General features: G+C 34.0%; 2 protein-coding genes across 5 annotated transcripts in view; one reads left to right on the top strand and one right to left on the bottom strand.

Moving 5' to 3' along the window:
• Positions 1–472: 472 nt before the first annotated feature.
• On the bottom strand, positions 473–8,406 carry LOC133172029 (transmembrane emp24 domain-containing protein 2-like). Its single transcript, XM_061306834.1, has 4 exons — positions 8,175–8,406; positions 3,861–4,053; positions 3,387–3,494; positions 473–2,238 (listed from the first exon to the last, which is right to left on the bottom strand). Exons 1-4 carry the CDS (start codon positions 8,358–8,360, stop codon positions 2,114–2,116), a joined length of 612 nt encoding a protein of 203 aa, XP_061162818.1. The 5' UTR covers positions 8,361–8,406; the 3' UTR covers positions 473–2,113.
• Positions 8,407–11,330: 2,924 nt separating this feature from the next.
• The window catches only part of LOC133205408 (RILP-like protein 1), a 36,410-nt gene continuing 23,730 nt past the window's right edge, over positions 11,331–24,010 (top strand). For all 4 annotated transcript variants that reach the window (XM_061341218.1, XM_061341216.1, XM_061341217.1 and 1 more), the window contains exons 1-4: positions 11,331–11,705; positions 12,006–12,156; positions 15,583–15,701; positions 17,390–17,623. In XM_061341218.1, the coding sequence (XP_061197202.1) occupies positions 11,406–11,705; positions 12,006–12,156; positions 15,583–15,701; positions 17,390–17,623 (804 nt within the window). In that variant the 5' untranslated portion in view covers positions 11,331–11,405. The remainder of the gene's footprint in view (positions 11,706–12,005; positions 12,157–15,582; positions 15,702–17,389; positions 17,624–24,010) is intronic.

Here is a 24,010-nt window from a genome sequence, read left to right as displayed (position 1 = left end):
AGTACAATACTTTTAGTATTGTTAATTAGTTAACATATAGTTAACATCTCACTAACATCGTTTTTTTTTTTTTTTTTTTTTTTTTTTTTTTTTTTTTTTTGGTTTGTTTTTTGGTTCGTTTATGAAATATACAATCCGATGAAAACATTTTATCTGACTGTCGAGATTTGTTTCCATTTCGTGCATTTAAAATCTTGCGAGTCCTGTATCAAATGTTGACCGATGTTTTCTTTTCATCGACATTGGCGAGTACCAGAAGCATTGTGCAATTGAAAAATTGTGAGTTCGGCATTTAATTCAGTTTGCAAGTCCGGTTGGAGACGGCGAAATTTCCAGTTTTCGTAATGGCACCGGTTCTGACGTTTTTCTGGCACGTAAAATATCAAAATCGTGAAAAAAGCCTGGAAAACGGCAGATATTCGGACTAATAAGGACCATAACTCTAATAAAAAGGAAAATAAATCACAGAAAGTAAAATAATATGCAACTCTATTTAACAAAATTGTAACAAACAATTTTAATTACACAAAGCTTAAACTGTTAAGTAACCCCAAGACAACTGTAAAACGAGTAACATGGCTGCAATACTGTAGCCCTCTCCAATATTTTTAATTTGATATTTTCACAAAATTTTTATTGGTTGATTCAAACCCCAAGGGAATATTAATGTTTGACTAAGTCAGAAATCTGAACAGATTCCCTGTATATACCTATATACACTTAACAGAGATATGTTTCAAGAGAAAACAAAACAAAACAAACAAAACAAAAATAAAAAATGGAGAGAATTACATTATTGCAGCTAATGGACAGACAAAAATTGAGATAAATCTTTATCATTGTAGGAGACTAATAAATAAAGCAAATTGTTATTTCTTCTTTATGGAAGTTTTATTGGTACAAAGGAATGCAACCAAAAGACACATCATCCAAAATCATACTGCAAATTCAAACAAACTGAATCAATATAACAAACATTACATCCCATTTACAGTTAAATATTTAGAATGAATCATAAAACAATGCAACTTTTATCAGTAAAATATATGAACTTCAATATCTGAATTTTTTTCAGTTTCCACTATTATATGCTATAATTTCTACAAAATGAGACCATAGATAATTTTTATATTATAGTTTTTACAATCTGTTCTGGCTAATTTTATCACCATTTACTAGACTTAATGTATGTATAACCTGAAACTACAACTTAATTCTGATGCAGCATGAAATAGATTTTTCTCTGACAACACAAATAAATAAAAGAAAAAAACTTCTATCACCTATAATAAAAGGAAATACAAAATATAGATGGTACTGGTGCACAACTGGTATGAACATACACATTATTTTACACTGTTCATGTAACAACTCTCACACATTTTTTTATACACAACATAGTTAACATCTCAAAATGACAATTTTACTAACTAGTAAAATTGTATAAATAATTTCTTGATCAAAATAGTAATGGAACCAAAACATATTGTGTTTTGCTAAAATTGATGATTAGCCTTTGTAATACATTAAACAACTGTTGAGCTACATTCTTTAATTAATACCATGACACTTACTCATCAAACAGATTATCAATTTCAGCACTATAACCAATCATTCATTAACATATACACATATACAGCAAGTAAAGAATGTAACTGAATGATCCTCAAAATGATTATTTACACTAAAGCTATTTTAGACACTTTAGTACATGTACTGACCCTTAAACTTAAAGACTGTTTTTAAGGTTCATTGACCCTTTGATAAGAGAGATAACTCTCACTAGGATAAATGACTATATTCCCTTTATAAAATTATCAAGTTAAACATTTCATTTCTTTCAAATTTTGCCCCACAATGTATGCTAAAATTGTTACATTTTAATTAGACATTAGATATAAGTGAATAGAGGGAGGATGAACCTTATTAATATATATATTCTTTTGTCTCAATTCAAGAAATATTTTATTGTCAGTAATGAAAAAAAAAATTACATTAAAACTACATCAAGGCTCTTGCCAAAACAATTGTACCAAACCCTTTATTTAATACATTCTATTTCAAATGGACAATGGTTGAACTAATTTGAAGAATTGTCTACAGTTTATTATGACTAAACTACTCTTCTAACTTCAAAGAATCTCTTTAAATAGTAGACCTGTCCCAATGTCATGGCCACCAGCACAAGGGCTTCAAAGAAAGACCACAAAACAACCCGGGAATTTGTGTTTTCATTGACTGAAAAAGACACCAATATTCAATAAATCATTAAAATAAGCAAACATAATCACACATTTTTTTTAAAAAGCCCATGGGCTGCAATGCTTGCAAACCCTATCTCTTCCTTAAAAATAATTATGTACAAAAATGAAACCTTTCGGCATAAGGGTGGGACTAAGTTGGTCATATATTGAAATCAAAATTCAATTCCATTTGAAAATACAGTAATATCACATCTTTTGAATTCAATTACACTGAGAAAAAACTTCAAGATATCCAAAGATTCAAGACAACAAGTTTAATATATTCAAAAAAAAAATTAGAACTTCCAAGTGACTTTGTCATATCCATGGTTTTTGAGATACTTGTGTTCAAAGTACTCAAGTTCAACTGTATTAGTCATCTAGGCTCAAATAAGGGTGTCTGGGGATCTACCTTGGATTGCACATGTATTTCATATACCCTGAGGCCTTTGTAACCAAATAGTTTCATTACTCAAGCTCAGTTTTTGAAAATACATGTAATCATAAATGTTTGTAAAAGTCGATCTGCAGTGTATAAACGTTCAAAAGAAAAAAAAATTAGAGGCTTAGACATAATGATTTATTTTATTTAAATAAAATTTGTAATACAATGATCAATTAGTCCTCTTCTAAAATTGTGAAATTCATATCCCCTAGCTGAGGTTCAAGTATTAAAAGTAGCTAAACCAAAAGAATACAAATACATTTGAAAATCTTCACAATTTAGGGATTTATAGTGGACTACCTTTTTGCATGATTATAATGAACAAAAAGCTCTTTTGAGCATATATTTACCCTTGGGCAAGGGTTTAGACTCCAGGTTGGGGATATCATAATTATATTGAAAACACATTACATATTTGAAAACCTTTCCCTTAATTCCTGGATGTCTTTCAATTAAACTTTCATTTCTGCTGTATTATAATAAACAGATAGACATCTATCAAAATTGCGATCACCCGAGTTTCTAAGGTGACCTCAAAATTCAGAGATATGTATAAGTTAACTTCATTTAATGTAATGAATATTTGTGGAATTCAATGCCTTTGGAGTAATCTGAAAATTACTTTTAATTGGGGTATTCATGTCAATAAAGTCTTTTAAAAGGCTGATCAACAGTTTAATTAAGTTTGAATGACTTACTTGCTCTATGGATCCTCTCCCTGACTTCCATGTACTCTTGTTCATGTTTCACACCTGTGAGTGCTGTAGACAATTCATTTATCATTTCTGTCAGTTTGTTATGATTAGCTAAAAAAAAAAAAAGTGAAATTCAGACATTTTATATGTATCAACAACTTAAAATGTAAGGTTGTGATTTATTGACATGTTAAATGCAGTACTTGAATATAATCTAACAACAATATTAAAATTGTAAAACATTTCATAGAATCTTTTCCAATACTTTTGCAAATAAAAATGGAACAACGTGCAGTATTTTTAGAGAAGTTAATGCTGATGAGAGCTTTCAAAACTACATAGGTCTGTACCTACACAGGCATATATGCTTTCAGTTTCAACAAAACACTGGAAGAAATAATTCACTTGAGCTTAAAACAAAACTTTAAGGTATGACAAAAATTCAAATAAAGTAAATTTATACACAATTATACATACCATCACCGTCCATATCTGTCTCTTTAGGTTTCTCTCCAATGTCCATTGTAAACATGAGAATCTTTGGGGTCACGGTGGACATTTTGTTATTAAAACAGTATCTGTATACACCATCCATGTGGGCTGCAAATGTGTATTTTCCATTGGATTCCCTGTCTCCCTGATGAATGACTTTCCCATCTGGTCCATATATCTACCATATTAAGTTAACAGTTGTAAACCCAATTAAAAAGGAAATTGAAATTTTTGTAAACATAAAACAAGAGGCCTATGGACCACAATGCTCACCTGAGCCACTATGGCCCTGCTGTTCTTCATCAGCAGATTTTCACCATATATTCCTATGTAAAACTTTGATAACACACTGAGGCCCCACTCTACCCCCAATGGTCATGATTTGAACAAATTTGAATCTACACTACCTGAGGATGCTTCCATATGAATATGATCGATCATGGCTTTGATATTCTTGAAGAAAAAAAAATTTTCTTCTATATTCCAATGTAAAACTTTGATCATACATTGTCGCCCCAACTTAACCCCAGGGGCCTAGATCAGAAAAAAAATTGAATCTATACTACCTAAGGGTGTTACCATATGACTAACCATGGCTTTGCTGTTCTTGAGAAGATTTTTTAAAAATTTTACCTATATATTGCTATGTAAAACTTTGATCACCCATTGTAGCCACATCCTACCCTCTGGGGTCATGATTTGAAGAAACTTAATTCTACACTACCTGAAGGTTCTTTCATGAAAATATGACTATAAACCATGGATTTGCTGCTCTTGAGAGGAAGATTTTGAAAGATTTTACTTTTATATTCCAATGTAAAACTGATCACCTGTTGTGGCCCCACCTCTCTGGGATCATGATTTGAGCAAAATTAAATCTTCACTATGTTACAAAGCTTTTACATAAGTTTCATCTTTTCTGTCTAAATGGTTCTCAAGAAGATTTTTTAAAATTCACTATTTCTTAACTATCTCCTCTTGAAAGGGGACATAGCCCTTTATTTGAACAAACTTTAATCCCATTCAACCAATGAATTAGGATGCTTTGTGGCAATTTACATTGAAATTGGCCCAATGGTTCTGGACTCTGGAGAAGAAAATGAAAATGTTAAAAGTTTATGACAACAATATTGTTATACAATGGACAAATTTCGATCAGAAAAGTTCACTTGAGCCTCATCAAGCTCATTAAAATTAGATGTTTCAAATCCCCTACTGCTTCTGAAACATCTAACAACATCCCATACAGGGTCACATCAGCTTTTGGCAAATCAGATACAAGCTTCTGTATATGACTCTAAAAATAGTTCCTTGTCTACATTTAAACATTTCTGATGCTCAATAGTCTGTCTTGCATTGATTTAAGTTAATTGTCAATGGTATAAATTGAATGTATAGTCCATCCATCTGCCATTCTTACATAAACAAGAGGCCCATGGGCCACATCGCTCACCTGAGCACATTGGCAAGGCAAAAGCACAAATCAGTTCAGTACTGAAAAGATTACGGGGGGGGGGGGGGGGGGCTTGAATTTTAAACTACCTGATGATGCTTCCATGTCAATATATAATTTGTTTAATTTGTTTTAACAAATGGCTTTGTTGTACTTGAGAAGATTTTTTAAAAAATTCCCATATATTCCTCTGTAAAAATTTGATCCCCCATTGTGGCTCCTCCCTATCCCAGGGGTCATCATTTGAACAAACTTGAATCTACACTACCTGAGGATGCTTCCATATCAATATGACTAAACATAGCTTTTCTGTTCTTGAGAAGAAATTTTTTTCTATATGTTCCTATGTAAAACTTTCGATCCCCTTATTGGGCCCCACCCTACCCTCGGGGGTCATCATTTAACAAAATTGAATTTACACTACCTGAGGATGCAACCATATCAAAATGACTAAACATGATTTTCAGTTCTTGAGAAGAAGATATTTTCCTATATGTGCCTATGTAAAATTTTCGATCCCCCATTATGGCCCATCCCTATCCCCTGGGGTCATCATTTTAACAAACTTGAATCTACACTACCTGAGGATGCTTCCATATCAAAACGACTAATCATGGCTTTGCAGTTCTTCATCAGAACATATCTTCCTATATATTTCTATTTCAGACTTTTATCCTCCATTGTGGCCCCACCCTACCCCCGGGGGTTATGATTTGAACAAACTTGAATCTACACTACCTGAGGATGCTTCCACATAAATATGATCAATCAGGGCTTTGCTGTTCCTGAGAAGAAGATATTTAAAGATTTTTCCTATATATTTCTATGTAAAACTTTGATCCTCCATTGTGGCCCCGCCCTACCCCCGGGGGGTCATGATTTGAACAAACTTGAATCTACACTACCTGAGGATGCTTTCATATAAATATGACCAATTAGGGCTTTGCTGTTCCTGAGAAGAAGATATTTAAAGATTTTTCCTATATATTTCTATGTAAAACTTTGATCCTCCATTGTGGCCCCGCCCTACCCCCGGGGGGTCATGATTTGAACAAACTTGAATCTACACTACCTGAGGATGCTTTCATATAAATATGACCAATTAGGGCTTTGCTGTTTAATTGAGAAGAAGATTTTTAAAGATTTTTCCTATATATTTCTATGTAAAACTTTGATCCTCCATTGTGGCCCCGCCCTACCCCCAGGGGTCATGATTTGGATAAATTTGAATCTACACTACCTGAGGATGCTACCATATAAATATGACCAATAAGGGCTTTGCTGTTATTGAGAAGAAGATTTTTAAAGGTTTTTCCTATATATTTCTATGAAAAACTTTGATCCTCCATTGTGGCCCCGCCCTACCCCCGGGGGTCATGATTTGAACAAACTTGAATCTACACTACCTGAGGATGCTTCCATATAAATATGACTCATCATGGCTTTGCTGTTATTGAGAAGAAAAATTTTTAAAGATTTTTCCTATATATTTCTATGTAAAACTTTGATCCTCCATTGTGGCCCTACCCTACCCCCGGGGGTCATGATTTGAACAAACTTGAATCTACACTACCTGAGGATGCTTCTACATGAGTTTCATCTTCCCTAACTTTGTGGTTCTTGAGAAGAAGATTTTTAAATGATGCTACTAATTTTTCACTAATTCTTCATTATCTCCCCTTGAAAGAGGGCGTGGCCCTTCATTTGAACAAACTTGAATCCCCTTCACCCAAGGATACTTTGTGGCAAGTTTGGTTGAAATTGGCCCAGTGGTTCTTGAGAAGAAGTCGAAAATGTGAAAAGTTTACAGACTGATGGACGGACAGACAGACAGACGGACAGACGGACTACAGACAAAATGTGATCAGAAAAGCTCACTTGAGCCTTCGGCTCAGGTGAGCTAATAATGCAAGCGAAAATGCATATATGCAAGATATTTGCATGTCACAATCATACAAAGCCATGCATATAAGTTTAATTTTTTACTACAAAGCTCCTCAGGCATTCAAGTTTGGCTATAAAAAAGAAACATATCCGAACTACAAACAAATATTTCTGTGGCAGTGATTTTATTGGTCACAGTGGCGTGACCCCTGATGGGATGTTGTTAGATTTTGGGAAGTGGTATGTTAGATTTTGAGAAGTGGTAGTGGAACATCTTATTTTAACAAGATTCTGAGATGAAAGGGTTTGTTTTATTTGTGAATGAGAGACTCTTTAGAGATAAAGACACATTCTGCACATCACCAAAATATGACCTCTATTTTCTACTCAGTTGTATTATAAGTTTATAAAACATAATGTGAATTGTAGCAAAAACAAATAATTTACAGTATAGAAATTATAACAATTAGGTTTTTGATGAACATTGCACTAGGAAATAATGGATGGAAGTACAAATTCATTGCTTTTTATTGCAGTCTAAATAAAAAATAAAATTCAACGTAAATTGTTAATAAGGAAAATATATTAGGAAAATACATTTCTTGATAACCAAGGTCTAGAACAAATGGAGCTGGCAAACGGACTCACTCAAGTGAACAGGCAGATAGGGCGAATGAACCCGATACCACTAAAAAAATTCTGTCTAGTTTGGCAATCAGTGCACTACCACTCGTATCTTTTCACATTGTGCAAGACTTCGGCTTTATCAAAGCTTTAACACATAAGAAAGCAAAAACGCATATTTACAAAATCCATTGTAGAAGAGAGGATGGATAAAAATATTAGGAATAAGTATTCGGATACTCCCCCTCCCTTTCCTAAGTTGTGAAATTTTTCATTTAAAAAGAACTTCAGTTTTATTTTAAAACAAAATTTGCATAAAGCAGTCTACGATAACCTACCTTAACATCTATATCGAGGAAACCTCCTTCTGCAACTTCGAACATTAAACTCATTTTTGTCCCAGATGTTACTTTGTCGAAAAAGCATTCTTCAGCGTGAGCATCAATATTTAAAAAATAACAATCAATTGATTTTAAGCTAATAATTGATATGAAGACAGCTATCCCTATGTTAAAATATCCCATCTTTAAATAGGAACTTATTTCAGAAAATTAACTTGGTTACAAACACGTCGGCTAAAAATGAAACAGGATGCCACGTAAATTTTACTTCTGCGCATGCGTTCTTCCTTGGGTTTGGGTTCATGATATTTTCGACATCATGACGTTTCGGCACTCCTGCGATTCCATAGCAAACTACAAAACATATAATGCCTCGACACCCGATATTTTTCATCAAGTTCTATTAATAATTTTGAGATAATACAATAATTCTTATGATTACTGTGCGCAGCATCGGGCAGAATATTAAGGTACGTGTATTTCCACAACCTAACAATTTTAATGGTTCAAAGTCGAAAAACTACATTTATTTTCATTGAATAAAGTTTAAATTAACTAATAATTGCAAAAAATGTATAGGTTGCCATATTTTTTAAAAGATGTATTTAACTATTTCACATTAGAAGTACAATAAAAAAAATGTCTGAATGAAGAAGGAGTTATTGCCTTCTCAACATTTTTTTAAAGGTTGAATAATTGATTAAATTTAAATAATAGTAATATACATTTTGAAATTCCTTTACTTAACAATATTTTTCATTTCATCTATTAAAATGTATTCTTTCAAAAGTATTTTTCTATTGGATATGAATTAATTCAAACTATATGTATGTCCTCGTAATCAAAGATTCGAGGGCATATAGTTTTTGCTCTCTCCGTCTGTTTCTTTTGTCTGTTAATCTGTTTGTCCGCAAAAACTTTAACCTTGTCCATAACTTTTAATAACCTGAAGCTATGGCTTTAATTATTCCTTGTGAAAAGACATTTCTTTGTGTACCAACATATTTGACTTCTTGACCTTGGAGTTTGACCCACTTTTGCAAACTTTTACCACACTTTAACCTTGGCCATATCTTTTGAACAGTTGGTGCTAGTGCTTTCCTATTTCACATGTGTATTCCTTGGAATAAGACTTTTCCTTGGATAAAAATATTTTTTTTACCTTTTGACCTTGAAGTTTGACCCCTCCCCTCTTCGTGCATAATTTGGTTTATCTACTAGTATTGAAAAACATTTTCTGCGTCTCTCTCTCTCTCTGGTTCGAATAACCAATGTTGCTTCAAAACAATTCTGTATTCTAGAGACTTTAATCCCGGCAATCAAATCAAAATTAGAAATTCGATCCGCTCAGGTAAATCACCACTGATCAGTTTGGGCGGATTAAAATTATAATTTGATCGTTGATCTCAGTGTAAGATACTTCAGTATGGGGTATGTTGCGTTTCAAACTTACAATGAATGAAACAGACAATATACAAAACTGATTAAACCACGATTTCAATTTGAAAACTAGATGTGTTTGAGAAACACTTCCGGATGACAGCTCTCGGCGAAGGTTAAAGTTTCTCAAATGGAAGTCAAACTCCGAGGTCCACAGATCAAAAATGCTGGTGCCCATAAAAGGACTTATCACAAAGAATACACATGTGAAATATGAAAACACTTGCATCAAACATTCAGAAATTATGGTTCAAGGATAAAGTTTTTTTATTAAATTAGGTCAATCAACGCCATTAGGTAAAAAATATTGGTACTAAGAAAAAGTTTTATGACAAGGAATACACCTATGAAATATGAAGGCCTTAGCACCAAGCATTCAAAAGTTATGACCAAGGCAAAAGTTTTTCAAAAGTAGGTCAAACACCTCCAAGGTCAAAATGTCAAAATTGTTGTTACTCAAAAGAAATTCTTGTCACAAGTAATACACATGTGAAATATGAAAGACTGAGCAATTACCATTCAAAAGTTATGGACAAGGTTGAAGTTTTTCAGAAGTTAGTCAAACTTCACCGTCAAGGTCATGAGGTCAAAATTTGGGGGAGTTTCTTATCACAAGGAATACTCATATGAAAGCCCTAGCACAAACGTTCCGGCAAAAATTATGGCCAAGGTTAAAGTTTACAAAAGCAGACCAAAGCCCATGATCAATATTAAAAGGTAAAATTGTTGGTACGGAAGGGACGGTATTGTCACAAGGAATACACTTATGAAATGGAGCGCTGTGGATCAGAAACCTCGACTTGAGAAGATGATCATTTTCATCCCTCCAAAAATTATTATTATGATTGGCCATGACCTCATAAGAGTATTCGATGTCATGAATAGTCACAAAAGGGGCGTGTATACCCTTTCTGAATAGAGTATAAATTGGAACCCATGATTTCATTTAGTAAATATATTGCATTTACTACATGTACGAATTCAAAAGATGTATTTTATTTGTTTTTATACGTAGAACACAGAATAAATAAAAACTCAAACATGCATTGCTATAGAAATGAATAGGTATATATTAGATAACTATTCATTTCTATAGCATTAATTGCCTAAACTAAGTTAACGTTTCGATAAGATAAGGCATCAATATATATATTGATTCAGTCCTAGTATACACATATATCCATGTAATATTTTCTGAAATGTTGGTCACTGGGCTTTAAGAATGTATCGTTAACATAATTCTGTTATTTATGTCTCCAAAAATAAGACAAAGTAAAAAAAATAAATAAAAATAAATAAATAAATAAATAAATAAATTTTAAAAATAGAACAAAAAGGCCTCGGGTCCTACCGTGGTGTTGGTGTGGGATCTATCCTATCCACAACTAACATCTATGTCTATAATGATAAACGTGGGGTTCTGGCATGACCAAAAAGGTAATTTAAAAAAGATGTACCGACTAAACTTTGAACAATAACAGAAATCATAAGTAAAAAGTCTTAATCTGTTTTATTTTATTTTATTTTATTTTATTTTATTGTATTTTATTTTATTTTATTTCATTTTATTTATTATATTAAAAAAAAGAGAGGGGGCATATCGAATTCTGGGATACCTCGTGCTATTGGTGGCGACTTATCTTGGGGGCGAGTTGTCCTACAATGTTATTTATACTTTCGGAAGGCCTCGGGACCTGGGAACTGAGTAAGTCAGGTGCTCGATTTTCAGATAACCAAAGTAAAGATGACAGGAATGTAAATAATAAGGAAATTACAGTTGTGCGGTCAATGGATCTTTTTCCTGAAAGAAGACACATTATGGATGATTCTCTCGAGTCGGTGACTGTGGTTGATGTATATGATCAGGCTGCAGGAATTGGGAAGGAATTTGAGAAGCTGATCGAAAGCTATGGTGTTGACGCTGTAACTGATTTGATGCCCAAAGTGATAAAGGCCTTGGAGCAGTTAGAGAGTCTTGCAGGGAGATACGAAAAAGAAAGCAGTGAAATATCAGAACTTAGATACACTATTGATAAACTGGAAAATGAAAAACGAGAGAGGGCACAAGAGAGACACCGCTATGAAGAAGTAATGTTATGCATGAATATTAATATCCTATATCGGTATCAGTTATAGTATATATATAGAGATGTTAGAAATGTTTACGAATCAAAATCATTTTGATTTATATATTAAATACTAAATAGCCTGTCTACTTAATCATGATAGCATTGCTTCTTACAGATGATCTTTCTTTATAAATGCTCTGACTCGGAGAAGTGAGTGGAAATTTCATAAGAAATGAAATCAAGTGTATAAAATGTGAATATGTTATTGTTATTGTAAGATTTAACATTTAAGGGTAAATTTCATTTGCTTATCATTAAGGAGCTTCTACAAATTGAGGATAACTGGCAGAGAGAGACTAAGGATTTATTAAAGGCTGTGTCCAACCTACAGGAAGAAAATAAACGCCTACAGGAAAGATTGGTAGACACTAAACAGGCAGTGGCAGAGGAGGTGGAAGCTGTCACTCGAAGTGAGTTTTAGGTGTGATGATGGATGGTGTCATTTGAAGTATGACACCTGTATATATATAGAAGTATATGTATTACATCACCTCTTCATTAGGCCATCATTAATTTTTTTTTTGTTTTATGTACCCATTTTCGAAGGTGGTTAAGTAGATAGGTAGTTAGTAGGTAAGTTTTTTTTTTTTTTTTTTTTTTTTTTTTTTGTGCTGGAACACTTTGGTAATCAGCAATCACAGACTTAAAGTTTATCGATGTTTTCATTACAGTGCAGCTAGACAGATTTAATTATTTACTGATGTAGAAACTTTCTATTTAAAAATCATCTTTGAAAAAAGATAAACCTTAACTCTAAAATTTTATGATAAGGACAATCTGTATTCCCCTTAAAAAAAAAAACAAAAAAGAATTTAAAGTACTGCAAAAAAAACAAAATGATTGGGTAGGGTTGACTGGGCGGTCGGTGTACATTAAACAAATCATTTTTTATTGCTGGCCTTATAATATCATTGGAACCAATTGCCCAAATGTGATATACATGTATATGTGATAGCCTGTTTGGGATATGATATCTCACAGATTTTAAATGAGAAGAAATTTATTTAACTATTATTATTATAAATCCACTTAAAAGACATAAAAACAATTTTTGGTAGACTTTTTTCTCCATTTCTTCAATGTTTAAGATATTGATCCCATATAAGATCTAACTTTTCTTGGGGATCAATCTCATAAACTGTAGGATTATATAGAAAAACTTGTGTAACATTGAAGCAATCACCCATCCAAGGGCTATGCAGACTCGCCATTTCTTGCCTGAAATCGAGGGAGATTCACCACATTACTAGAAACTGTATACTGCTCAGGAAAGCTTAGTTCATGCTAATAGCATGGGTTCTCTTTGAGTGCCTGGGATCTCTTCAGTAATGGGAATCAGATGCTGTCCAAGGACCTTAAGTCTGTACATTAGCACAAAGTCCTACCCCTAGAGTTTAATGAAGCAGGTTAGGGAACTCTTCAGTAATGGCAACCCGTATCGTCCACAGATACTAAGTCTGTAAATGGACACTAAGTCGTAGCTCTAAGGCTTCCTGAAGAAGATCACCAAACACCAGAATCCCACTGCTGCCACCAGTTTTGTATTGTGAAGTGGTCACCCATTCAAGGGTTATACAGACTCACTGTTGCTTAACTTGCCTGAAATAGAGGGAGACTCAACCACATCACTAGAAAAGTTAGCTCTCTATCGAGGCAGTACAAGTTCCCTTTATACTGTCTGCTGCACTTGCTTTCCAAATGTTGTTGCTTTTAGTATATTTTCATGCAGATTACATAAAAAATATATGATAAATTTACAATTTTTTTGTACTACATGTACAAATTTATATCCCTTTTGGGATATTATAACCAAAATGGGCTATTATATCTCATTTGGGCAATGTCTCAACCTTTTATTTTTTTGTGGAATGATGTTATTCGATATTCAAACTGTTCATGACTAGAAATTGAGAAATTGCTGTCAGGAAGGAGAGTTATACTTTACTGTTTGCCTTTATGATATTTATGATGGTCAGTCATTGGATGGACCTGGCCAGTTAAAGATTGTGTTATCACTACATAGAGCATCTTTGCGAGTTTGTCACTTGTGGATTTATAATCTTGGGAATGAATCCCTTTCAGAAAATGTACTTCACTATTGCAGCATCTATTAGAAGTATCATTTGTGATATGCATGCCAAGATTTCATATCTATGCAAGTGTTTTTTAGGGATTTATAATGAATTTACCGTACATGTTTCAACAAATTACAATATCCAGTTGACTAAAGTAATGTATCCATTGTAAGGGAAGTCGAACATGCAACATTGATCAGTATTGATATTAATTTTATAAACCTATAGGTTTTATCTTCATTTGTTAGTCCATCTATTGTTTCATCTGTGTGTCTGTATGTTCTTATCTTTCTGTCAATTTAGTTTTCCAGAATTTTTTTTGGGGTGGGGGCTTTTTAAATATTGCATCAAGACTTGGTACAGAAGATCTTTTTTTAGACTTGAAAGTAACAAAGTTTTATTTTCTGTAATTTTGGGGGGTTAAAATTTGGTGGAATCAAACTGAGATTTCACATTGTCTGCACACAATAAATTGACCTCCTGAATAACCATTGAATGATTCTACTCACATTTCAGTTCTGACAGATCAGAGAAAAATCAATAGGGACTATATGAACCTTGACATAGGAATTCTGTAACACTGTACAATATGTACAGAATACAAAGGGTTTTTGATTCAGAAGATTCATTAAAAAAATATTTTACACATGCTGCTCCACAAATAATTTTGAAGAGTTTGACTGAGTGTTGGATGAGACTCAAGGGGAGGAAGATGTTTTAAAAATAATTTCCGTTTTCCATTGATTTCTATAGTGAAAAACTCAAGTTTTACCAAAATTATAGAGTTATCTCTTTTTTCCCCCCAAATAAGATATGTTTTGTGAAAATCCATGTAAATATCTATATAAATATGAAAAATTATTCAAATTTGATAACTTTTGAAAATTGACTTGGAGGTAGATGGGAGAACAAAACTATCGTTCACAGTTCTTTAGAGGAAGATCCTTCCCCTACTGAGTTTTAGCAGCTAATTGTTCGGTTTTTTGTTTTTGTTTGTTTTCTTTGGTTAAGGAGTTTTCTTTTTAAGTACTTCTATGCCCTATATTAATCAGAGATGCATGGAGGATGCTTCTAATGTGTTTCATTGTACCAGTCAAGGTTTCAGATGCTGCAATTTCAACTAAAGAATGACCAGGTTAATGTTTTTGGAGCAGGTCTCATTTCCAGGTAACTAAAGGCCATATATTGACCAAACTTGCATGGATGATACATCTAAGGATGTACACTACTGAACTTGCTTCGGATGCTGGATCTGACCTACATTTTCCTGATGAGTGACCAGGTTAAAGTTTTTGGAGCAGATCTCATTTCCAAGTAACTTTAAGCCCTATATTGACCAAACTTGCATGGATGATACATCTAAGGATGTACACTACTGAACTTGCTTCGGATGCTGGATCTGACCTACATTTTCTGGATGAGTGACCTGGTTAAAGTTTTTGGAGCAGATCTCATCTCCAAGTAACTATAAGGCCTATCTGAACCAAACATGCTTGGATGATGCATCAAGGGATGAACACTACTGGACTTGCTTCAGATGCTGGATTTGACTTACATTTTCTGGATGAGTGACTAGTTTAAAGTTTTTAGATAAGTCCATTCCCAAGTAACTGCAAGCCCTATCAGACCAAAATTGCATAAATGTTCCATCTGTGCATGTACACTACTAGATTATTACTTTAGTGTGGGACTTTGCCTTTCTTAAAGACAATATTCATTGAGGCTCTGTAATCTCTGATTACCTATGTTTATTTATTGCAGAAACTGAAGAAAAAGAGATTGAAGTGTTAACTAAATTAAAGGAAACAGTTGACAAACAGAGAGAAGAATTGAGAAAGTTTAAGACAGAAGCTAAACACAGAATATCGGATTGTGAGGCTGTAAGTTGTAGATTATAGGAACTACTGTTATACAGTTATGTCTCATTTTGTGATTTTTGAAATGCAGTAGTACAGGGATCTGACTGTAGATTGGTTTTTTTTCCCTTTTATTAAATACCAGTATATGTTGTAAGGCACCATCCTCACAGTGTCAGGAGTCCTGAGCCCACTCCTGGTCAAATTCTATTTTCTTAAGAACAGGAGGAAAACCAATAGCCATATTGTATGCAAGCTGTTTAAATCGTTTGACCCCATGCAAAGGCTAAGATGGAGTCTCGGTAAACAAAGTTTTACTCATAAATATGTAGGAAAAATCTTGAACATTTCTTTAAAGAACAGCAAAGCCACAAGCATAACCATGCATGTATGTAGCATAGACTGAAGATTCAGGTTTGTCAAATTATGGCCCAGGGGCTAGGGCTGGGACCACAGTAGGGTTATAAAAGTTTAACACAGAAACATATTAGCTTCTGCAAAATAACATGCATGGTTACCATTTTTAAATTAAACTTGACATCACTTTACTGAAATCTTGGAAATTGTGTTTATAAGCACGGTATTTTTAAGCTTTAAATTTTATATACATGTATCTACTTACGTATTTATTTGTATGGAAGAAAGTTGTGACTCACTGTAGCCCAAAGGCCTCTTATTTCTCATATGACTAAATTTATTTTGTAAACTTTAATTAATTTTCAAAAGAAAACATTAGGAATCAATTGCACAAAAGATAATTTTTTCACTGAACAGTTATCTTTCAGTTTCCTCTGTTATTAGCAAGTTGACTGTCATTTAAAGAAGCAAGCATTCATGCAACTCTGTTCATGTCATTGATTTTAATTATTTGTGAAGCCCCATCAGTCCCAGTGACAAGTAATTTACAACTTCAGTGAACACACTAGTGGTTATAACTAAAAGATCACATTAGACATTTAAGAAGGAAAAAGGTTTCTGACAAAGTATGGTGGTTAAGTGAACAAACAGAGATAAATTGAGTGACAATAATACCAGCTGCATGTATCTCAGTGAATTAGACTAGGTAATATTTCCACATAAATATTTTTGTTTGTTTATTGTCTAACGTCCCTCTCGAGAATTTTTCACTCATATGGAGACGCCACCACTTGCTGGTGGAGAGCTGCAAATTTTGACCTATACTCGGCACTCGGGGCCATTGAGCAGTGAGGGATCTCTTTCGTGCCAGCACCTACTGCGACACAGGACCTCGGTTTATACGGTCTCATCTGAAGGACTGGTCTCCACATTCCACAGTGGGATTCGAACCCGCGACTCTAGGATCAACTCCTTACTCCGCGACTCAAGAGCGAACGCTCTAACCACTGCGCCACGTGGGCGACCCACAGAAATATAAATTGTCCCTGTATATGATTTTGGAATTTAAAAGAAAAGTAATGTTATTCAATGAAATGTATAAAAAGCTGGGGAATTTATCTGAATCATTAACATTCATTTTTAGGAGATACATGTAACGGATATTTTTGACCTTAATTGATATACTGTACTAGCAGTAGGCAGTATGTAATATGCTTCAAATATTGTTATTTTCTAACATATTAGGGCATTTATTGTACATGTTCTCATATTTTTAAAGAGTTATAATCTTACACAGTATTGTAATTTTAGATAGCTTTACAAAGTCTGACACAATATCACTCTTATTTACACAGCTTCAGAGCCAGCTAGATCAGATTGTGAAGGTGAATGCTGACCTAAGGAGGAGCAACAGTATACAGAAGAAGCAGGCCCACACCTTGCTGGAGGAGAAAAGTGAATTGGAGGCACAGCTGGCGGACAAGGAGCAGCAAATTACCAAAATCACACAGATGATCAAAGAACAGGACGAGATTCAAACACAGCAGTCAACAGCTTCCCCTCAGCCCGCTCACCCCTCCCTCGAAGTAGTAAGACTGTTATCTTTAAACCTTGATAGTTATTTGTTAAAGGTGATTTTCCATACATTAAGAATTTCATTTACAGAATTTGAAACTCTAAAGAGTTGAAGTATAGTTCTATTGAATTCAGTTTTGAAAATACCAAACAGAAATGACATCCCTCATGTACAAAAATAGGAATAGGATTTCATCAGAGAAGTTTTATTTCTATCTGCCACTGGGATTCCTTAGAATCATCACAGTTCTGGCATAATGTCCATGGGGAGCATCTTGGATAATGAAGGATGACCATCCACTCCTTTCCTCTTTTACCTTTGGCAGACCAAGCCAATATTTGTATGACCCACAGTTAACCATCTATTACCGTAGATTTTGAGAGTTCAGTCCCTTTATAGTACATCATGCATAGCAAATCTCTGTGTTGCTTGTCATTTTCGGCAGTTATAGCAAAAATAAACTTGAACTTGACAGAGAATTCAAGATATGATGATCTTTAGAGGTGTAACGATACAGCAATACATCAATCGTATTGATCGCAAAGGGCTCACAATACGCATATCGTATCGCCATGTATGTATGGTGATACAGTACAAGATAATTTGCATTGTTTTGTTTGAAACTTCTATATACAACCTAACAAATTTTAATGTTTTAAAATGGCTGAAAAAAGGTAGCAAAGAAAAAATACAATGTGAAGACTATAAATCCACCTTCTATTAACTTTGGTCAGGGTTATCAAGATATTCTTTTTATGCCCCCGGATCAAAAGATCCCGGGGGTATATTGTTTTTGTCCTGTCTGTCTGTTTGTCTGTTTGTCCGTTTGTCTGTTTGTTTGTCTGTCTGTTGTCAACTTTAACCTTGCCCATAACTTTTGATTGGTTGGAGCTATGACTTTCATATTTCACATGTGTATTCCTTGTGACAAGACCTTTCTTTGGGTACCATCATATTTGACCTTTTGACCTTGACCTTGGAGTTTGACCCACTTTTGCAAAATTTTATGAAACTTTAACCTTGGCCATAACTTCTGAACAGTTGGTGCTTGGGGTTTTAAACTTCACATGTGTATTCTTTGTGACAAGGCCTTCCTTTGGATACCAACAACTTTGACCTTTTGACCTTGACCTTGGAGTTTGACCTACTTTTGAAAAACTTTAACCTTGGCCATAACTTTTGAACAGTTGGTGCTTGGGGTTTCAAACTTCACATGTGTATTCCTTGTGACAAGACCTTCCTCTGGATATCAACCACTTTGACCTTTTGACCTTGACATAGGAGTTTGACCTACTTTTGAAAAACTTTAACCTTGGCCATAACTTTTGAATGGTTGGTGCTAGGGCTTTCATACTTCACATATGTAATCCTTGTGACAAGACCTTCCTTTGGATACCAACCACTTTGACCCTTTGACCTTGATATAGGAGTTTGATCTACTTTTGAAAAACTTTAACCTTGGCCATAACTTTTGAATGGTTGGTGCTAGGGCTTTCATACTTCACATATGTAATCCTTGTGACAAGACCTTCCTTTGGATACCAACCACTTTGACCCTTTGACCTTGACATAGGAGTTTGACCTACTTTTGAAAAACTTTAACCTTGGCCATAACTTTTGAATGGTTGGTGCTAGGGCTTTCATACTTCACATATGTAATCCTTGTGACAAGATCTTCCTTTGGATACCAACCACTTTGACCTTGACCTTGACGTTTCACTTTTATTTAAAAAAAACTTTAACCTTCGCCATAACTTTTGAACAGTTGCAGCTAGGTCTTTCAAATTTCACAGGTATATTCCTCGAGACAAGACCTTTCTTTGGGTATCAACATTTTTTATCTTTTGGCCTGGATTTTGACTTGCATTTGAGAAACTTTAACCTTCGCCATAAGCTGCCATATGGGGGCATCAGTGTTTCACAAACACATCTTGTTATATTTTCTTATAACTGTGGAGGTTAGCAAAGAATAATATGTTAAGATAACAGTTAATTCAATTGTTGACAGCTGTATCATGATACATGTTGTATTGCATGACCGTATCCTAATATGTATCATATCGTTAGGTAGCTTGCGATACTCAAGCCTAATGATCTTGAAGATTTAACATTACATCTATGAGGCCAAATCAGGAAAATCATATTGAATGGCAGGGAAATTTTTATTGGAAACAGTGATCAAAGGTAGTAACACAAGATTTGATTGGATATAGCTAACACCATCTGGAGGAAATGGAACCACAGTTATCGTATGTTGATATGTAAGCTGTACAAATATTGGCTTGATATGCCAAGAGTGAAAAGAGGAGAGGAGTGGATTGTCACCCTTGGCTAGCAGAGATGCCTTTAAAAGTGGAGGGGGGAGGGTCTCAAGAAATCTCCAAAGATAATTGCTATAGCCATTAGTGTTGTGCCGATAATCAGAAAACATCGATTGACGACGAAAAAATGCTACCGTTTCTGATGATCGATTATTATTTTTCATAATCGATCATTGGAAGCTTACTTCTTATAATATGCATTCCTGAATTATCCATTCCCTGTTAAAATTTTATTTCTTCCTAATGAAAGAAAATGGCATCTGCACCAACTAGCACAAAGCAGAGGTGATGAACCAAAAGGTGCATATATACAAAGTGTAAAGGATGCAAAACAACAGAGAAAACAATATATTATATATTTTATATAATCATGATAAAGAAATTATATGAAATACTTGTAATAGTCTGCTCTTTACATGTTTTATATACAAAACTATGACATACAATTATAATCTGTTAAATTGCATTGGAAGCAGTAACCGATTCCAACCGATGATCGATTATGAAAATTAACCAATGTCCCATCACTAATAGCCATTCACCATGGCATCGTTTTAAGATACTTCCATCTCAATGTTGGAAGATAGCCTGAGAGCTGTGTGTTCTCTGTGTCAAGGTAAGGCTATGACAATTCGTGAAACATGTACACCAACCAGTTGTTGTTTTTAAGTTGCTTAAGGCAATTAGGGTCTTGTTCTTCTGCACTTTTTGGACAGTTTAGACCCTAATGATACAGACCCTGAAACGTGCTACTACCCCAAAAAAGCGTGTGACTTTCGTGCGCTTTTCGTTTCGTGCAAACCGTGTAGCGTTTCGTGTAAACCGTGCAGCGTTTCGTGCAAACCGTGTAGCGTTTCGTGTAAACCGTGCAGCGTTTCGTGTAAGCTCCAAAGCGTTTCGTGCAAACCGTGTAGCGAGCGTGCGAGAAGCGTGTGAGAAACGTGCGACTTTCGTGTAAGAACCGTGTGAGAAACGTGCGACTTTCGTGCAAGAATCGTGTGAGAAACGTGTAGGATTCATTCGGAACTCATTTTATTTTAAATATGGCTATTGGTGGATGAACATGTCATTCTGTGTTGTTTGTAACTAATATTATTCGAATATATTATACCGGTGATATTTTAAGGGAGAAAAAAAAATACGGAAACAACAAAATAAAATTACTCGGTAATGTATTACATATTTGTTTGATTTTCTTTCTTTTTTTATTTAAATAAAGAAGGAAAGAAAATATTTTCAAAGTAATTAATTATACGCACATCAATTTTAAGGTATTTGATTCAATACATTTTTTAAAGGGAGCAATACTGAACATTGTTTTAAAAAAAATAATTAATAATCCGGTCTTGTCCTTGCATTCATTTATTTGAATCTCTTCACCATTTTACAGTTGTGGTATATAGATATTACAAAAACATATGGGTGATTAATGCAAAATAATAAATAGATAAGGCAGGCGTGAAATATAAAACACTAAGTTTAGTGCGTTGCTATAAATGTGAAGTATGAAAATTCTAGACCGGGGAGCACAATTATTTTTTTTTTCTTTTTAAACGAACATAATTTTCTTATATTACAAGATTGTGGTACAAATAATTTTTAAACGATGAGTCATTTAAAGTCTTTTTATGCATAAAATTGGTTGATTAATAATTGTCTTATAAATGAATCATAATTCACATGCATCGGAAAATACAAGGTCAAATATTTCTGGGGGAGGGGGTGTGTTCAAATGTAAACACAAACTTTTGAGTTTTTGTTATTAACATGTTTTTATAGGTAATTTTCTTTTTAAAGAAAATATTGGGGGGGGGGGGGTTTCGAGGTGCGCCTGATGCACCCCTTAAAATGTATTGGAATCTTCTTTACACTTCCGACACTCTTACGACTGTGATCAAGGTCATTTACAACAGCGATCACGGGCTCCGCGTGCTGGGAACTGAAAACTTCTTCTGCTACATGTACATGTATTATCTCTTGTCAATCATGGCTAAGATGACACCCGACAATAACGATTGATTTTTAATTCGTGAAATTTAATAGTTTTATTAGTATTTAATGGGTAAAAATAAATACGCGTGGATTTTATTTCTTAAATTTATCCAATTCTCTGTAAACAGTGAATTAATTTGCCAGTGTATTCGTGAATAATAAAATATAAAGAAAAAAAATCCGGATTAATTATATATTAGTTGTTTTATTAATCACGCAGTTCTAGGGCATATTTTTTAGTTTTTAGGACACTGGACATGTATTCATGTATATTGAATGTATTGTTAAGAGCCGCGACTATTGATTACATTTTTTTTGTCTAGACGGGATTTGAAATCAAAGATTTTACAAGGTGGTGGGTATATTGTTTTTATTTGATAAACACAGTTATGCCTTAAAATGGTGAACTAACGCATTACAATACCTATTCCCCCGGCTTCTCTACCATATTACATTTTAATGATAAGTCAAAGTTTTATTCTGTAATGAAGCGATATATTTACCATTCTAATTAAAGTGCAGTTAATGAATAACATGTATCTGGTCCCGCTGGAGACATGGATATCCTTTTTTTTTTCTTAGAACGGGCATTTGTTTCTATAATAATTTTTTCCCAATGGTCTACTTACTGAAACAAGTGCCAGTTATATTTAGCCATGAACAGAAGTAAGATCTCGGTAATCTACTCCCCCCCCCCCCCCCCATCCTGCACAATGTTCTTATTTGATTTAGTGTACATTTTGTACATATTACCTTTGTAAATTATAAACAGAACCTAATTCAATCAAATGAAAGTATTTATTTACTACTAGGTAAATAAAAAAAAATGAATAAATCAATCAATAATAAAAAAAGAAAAGGAAAGAAAATCAATCCGTTTACAGAAATCATACACAATTTAATCAATATTTTTTTTTCAAATCAATAACTGGGTTTATTTGTCAGTAATTAAACGATTTGTTAATATCAAACTATAATTGTAAAAACATTGAATGCTGTAAAGATTATGAATTACAAATATAATTATTTTTTTTCCAGTACGTAATTTAGAGTCTAGTGAAAAAGTTTTGTACATAGACGATGTTAGGCATTTCACCGGGCGCTTCACATACTCAATGACAACTATAATATTAATTAAATACAACTTGACATTGTGTATTTTTATCTGTTAATATAGTACTGTTGTAGCGAGTTCTAATCCTAACTTAATATGAATGATTGCAATTCTTAACTAATCTTTGATTAATCTGTAATTTACTTAATTTAAATAAAGTCCGAGAGATTCCGAATAGAAAATCCAGATCGAGGCCAAAACGTGCGAGAATCGTGTACAAAGCGTGTGAGAAACGTGTACAAAGCGTTTCGTGCAGGCTTTCGTGTAAACCGTGCAGCCTTTCATGCAAAGCGTTTCGTGTAAATCGTGTAGCGTTTCGTGCAAACCGTGTAGCGTTTCGTGTAAACCGTGCAGCGTTTCGTGCAAACCGTGTAGCGAGCGTGTACCGTTCGTGCAGCGTGCGTGTGGGGTAGTAGCACGTTTCAGGGTCTGTAATACAGCTGGTCATATAGTGTATACTATATCCCTGTTCATAGGCAAGACTGTAAAGGAGGCAGTTCTATCTCAAGGGCCTCAACAGGGGATGAAGTGTTATACCTAATGAAGGATTACTACATTTAATTGTTGATACTTTTTAAAATCTTAAGTTCACTAGTGGTATACTAAAAATATAATGATTTTTGAACAAAAGATGGGCATAAAAATAAAATTCAAACAAATTAATGTACCTTAACGAAGATATAGCTCTCCTACCAAAGTAACATTGTACATTAAGGGGGTCACTGGAACCAACAATTATCTAAGTTTTATAGTAAAAAAAAATATTCAGCTATAAAAGTGTGAAGTAAAGTCTGTTTATTATACCTCATATAATAATCACTAGTAAAATAGAATCTGATTGGCCGAGACAGTCACACGACCGTCGTGTTTGCCCTGCAACAAAACTTCGTGTTTCACGATTGTGATGTCACAATGCAGTGACTGAGATGGTTACTACTGAGTTAGATCGTTTATATCATTGATTGTGTCGATT

The sequence above is a fragment of the Saccostrea echinata genome, unplaced genomic scaffold (genome assembly GCF_033153115.1).
Source record: "Saccostrea echinata isolate AGI-Se365-2 ecotype Australia unplaced genomic scaffold, CSIRO_AGI_Sech_v1 ptg000054l, whole genome shotgun sequence".
Lineage (NCBI taxonomy): Eukaryota > Metazoa > Mollusca > Bivalvia > Ostreida > Ostreidae > Saccostrea > Saccostrea echinata.
Note: the sequence above shows the minus strand (reverse complement) of the source record. Positions and strands in the feature narration are given on the sequence as shown.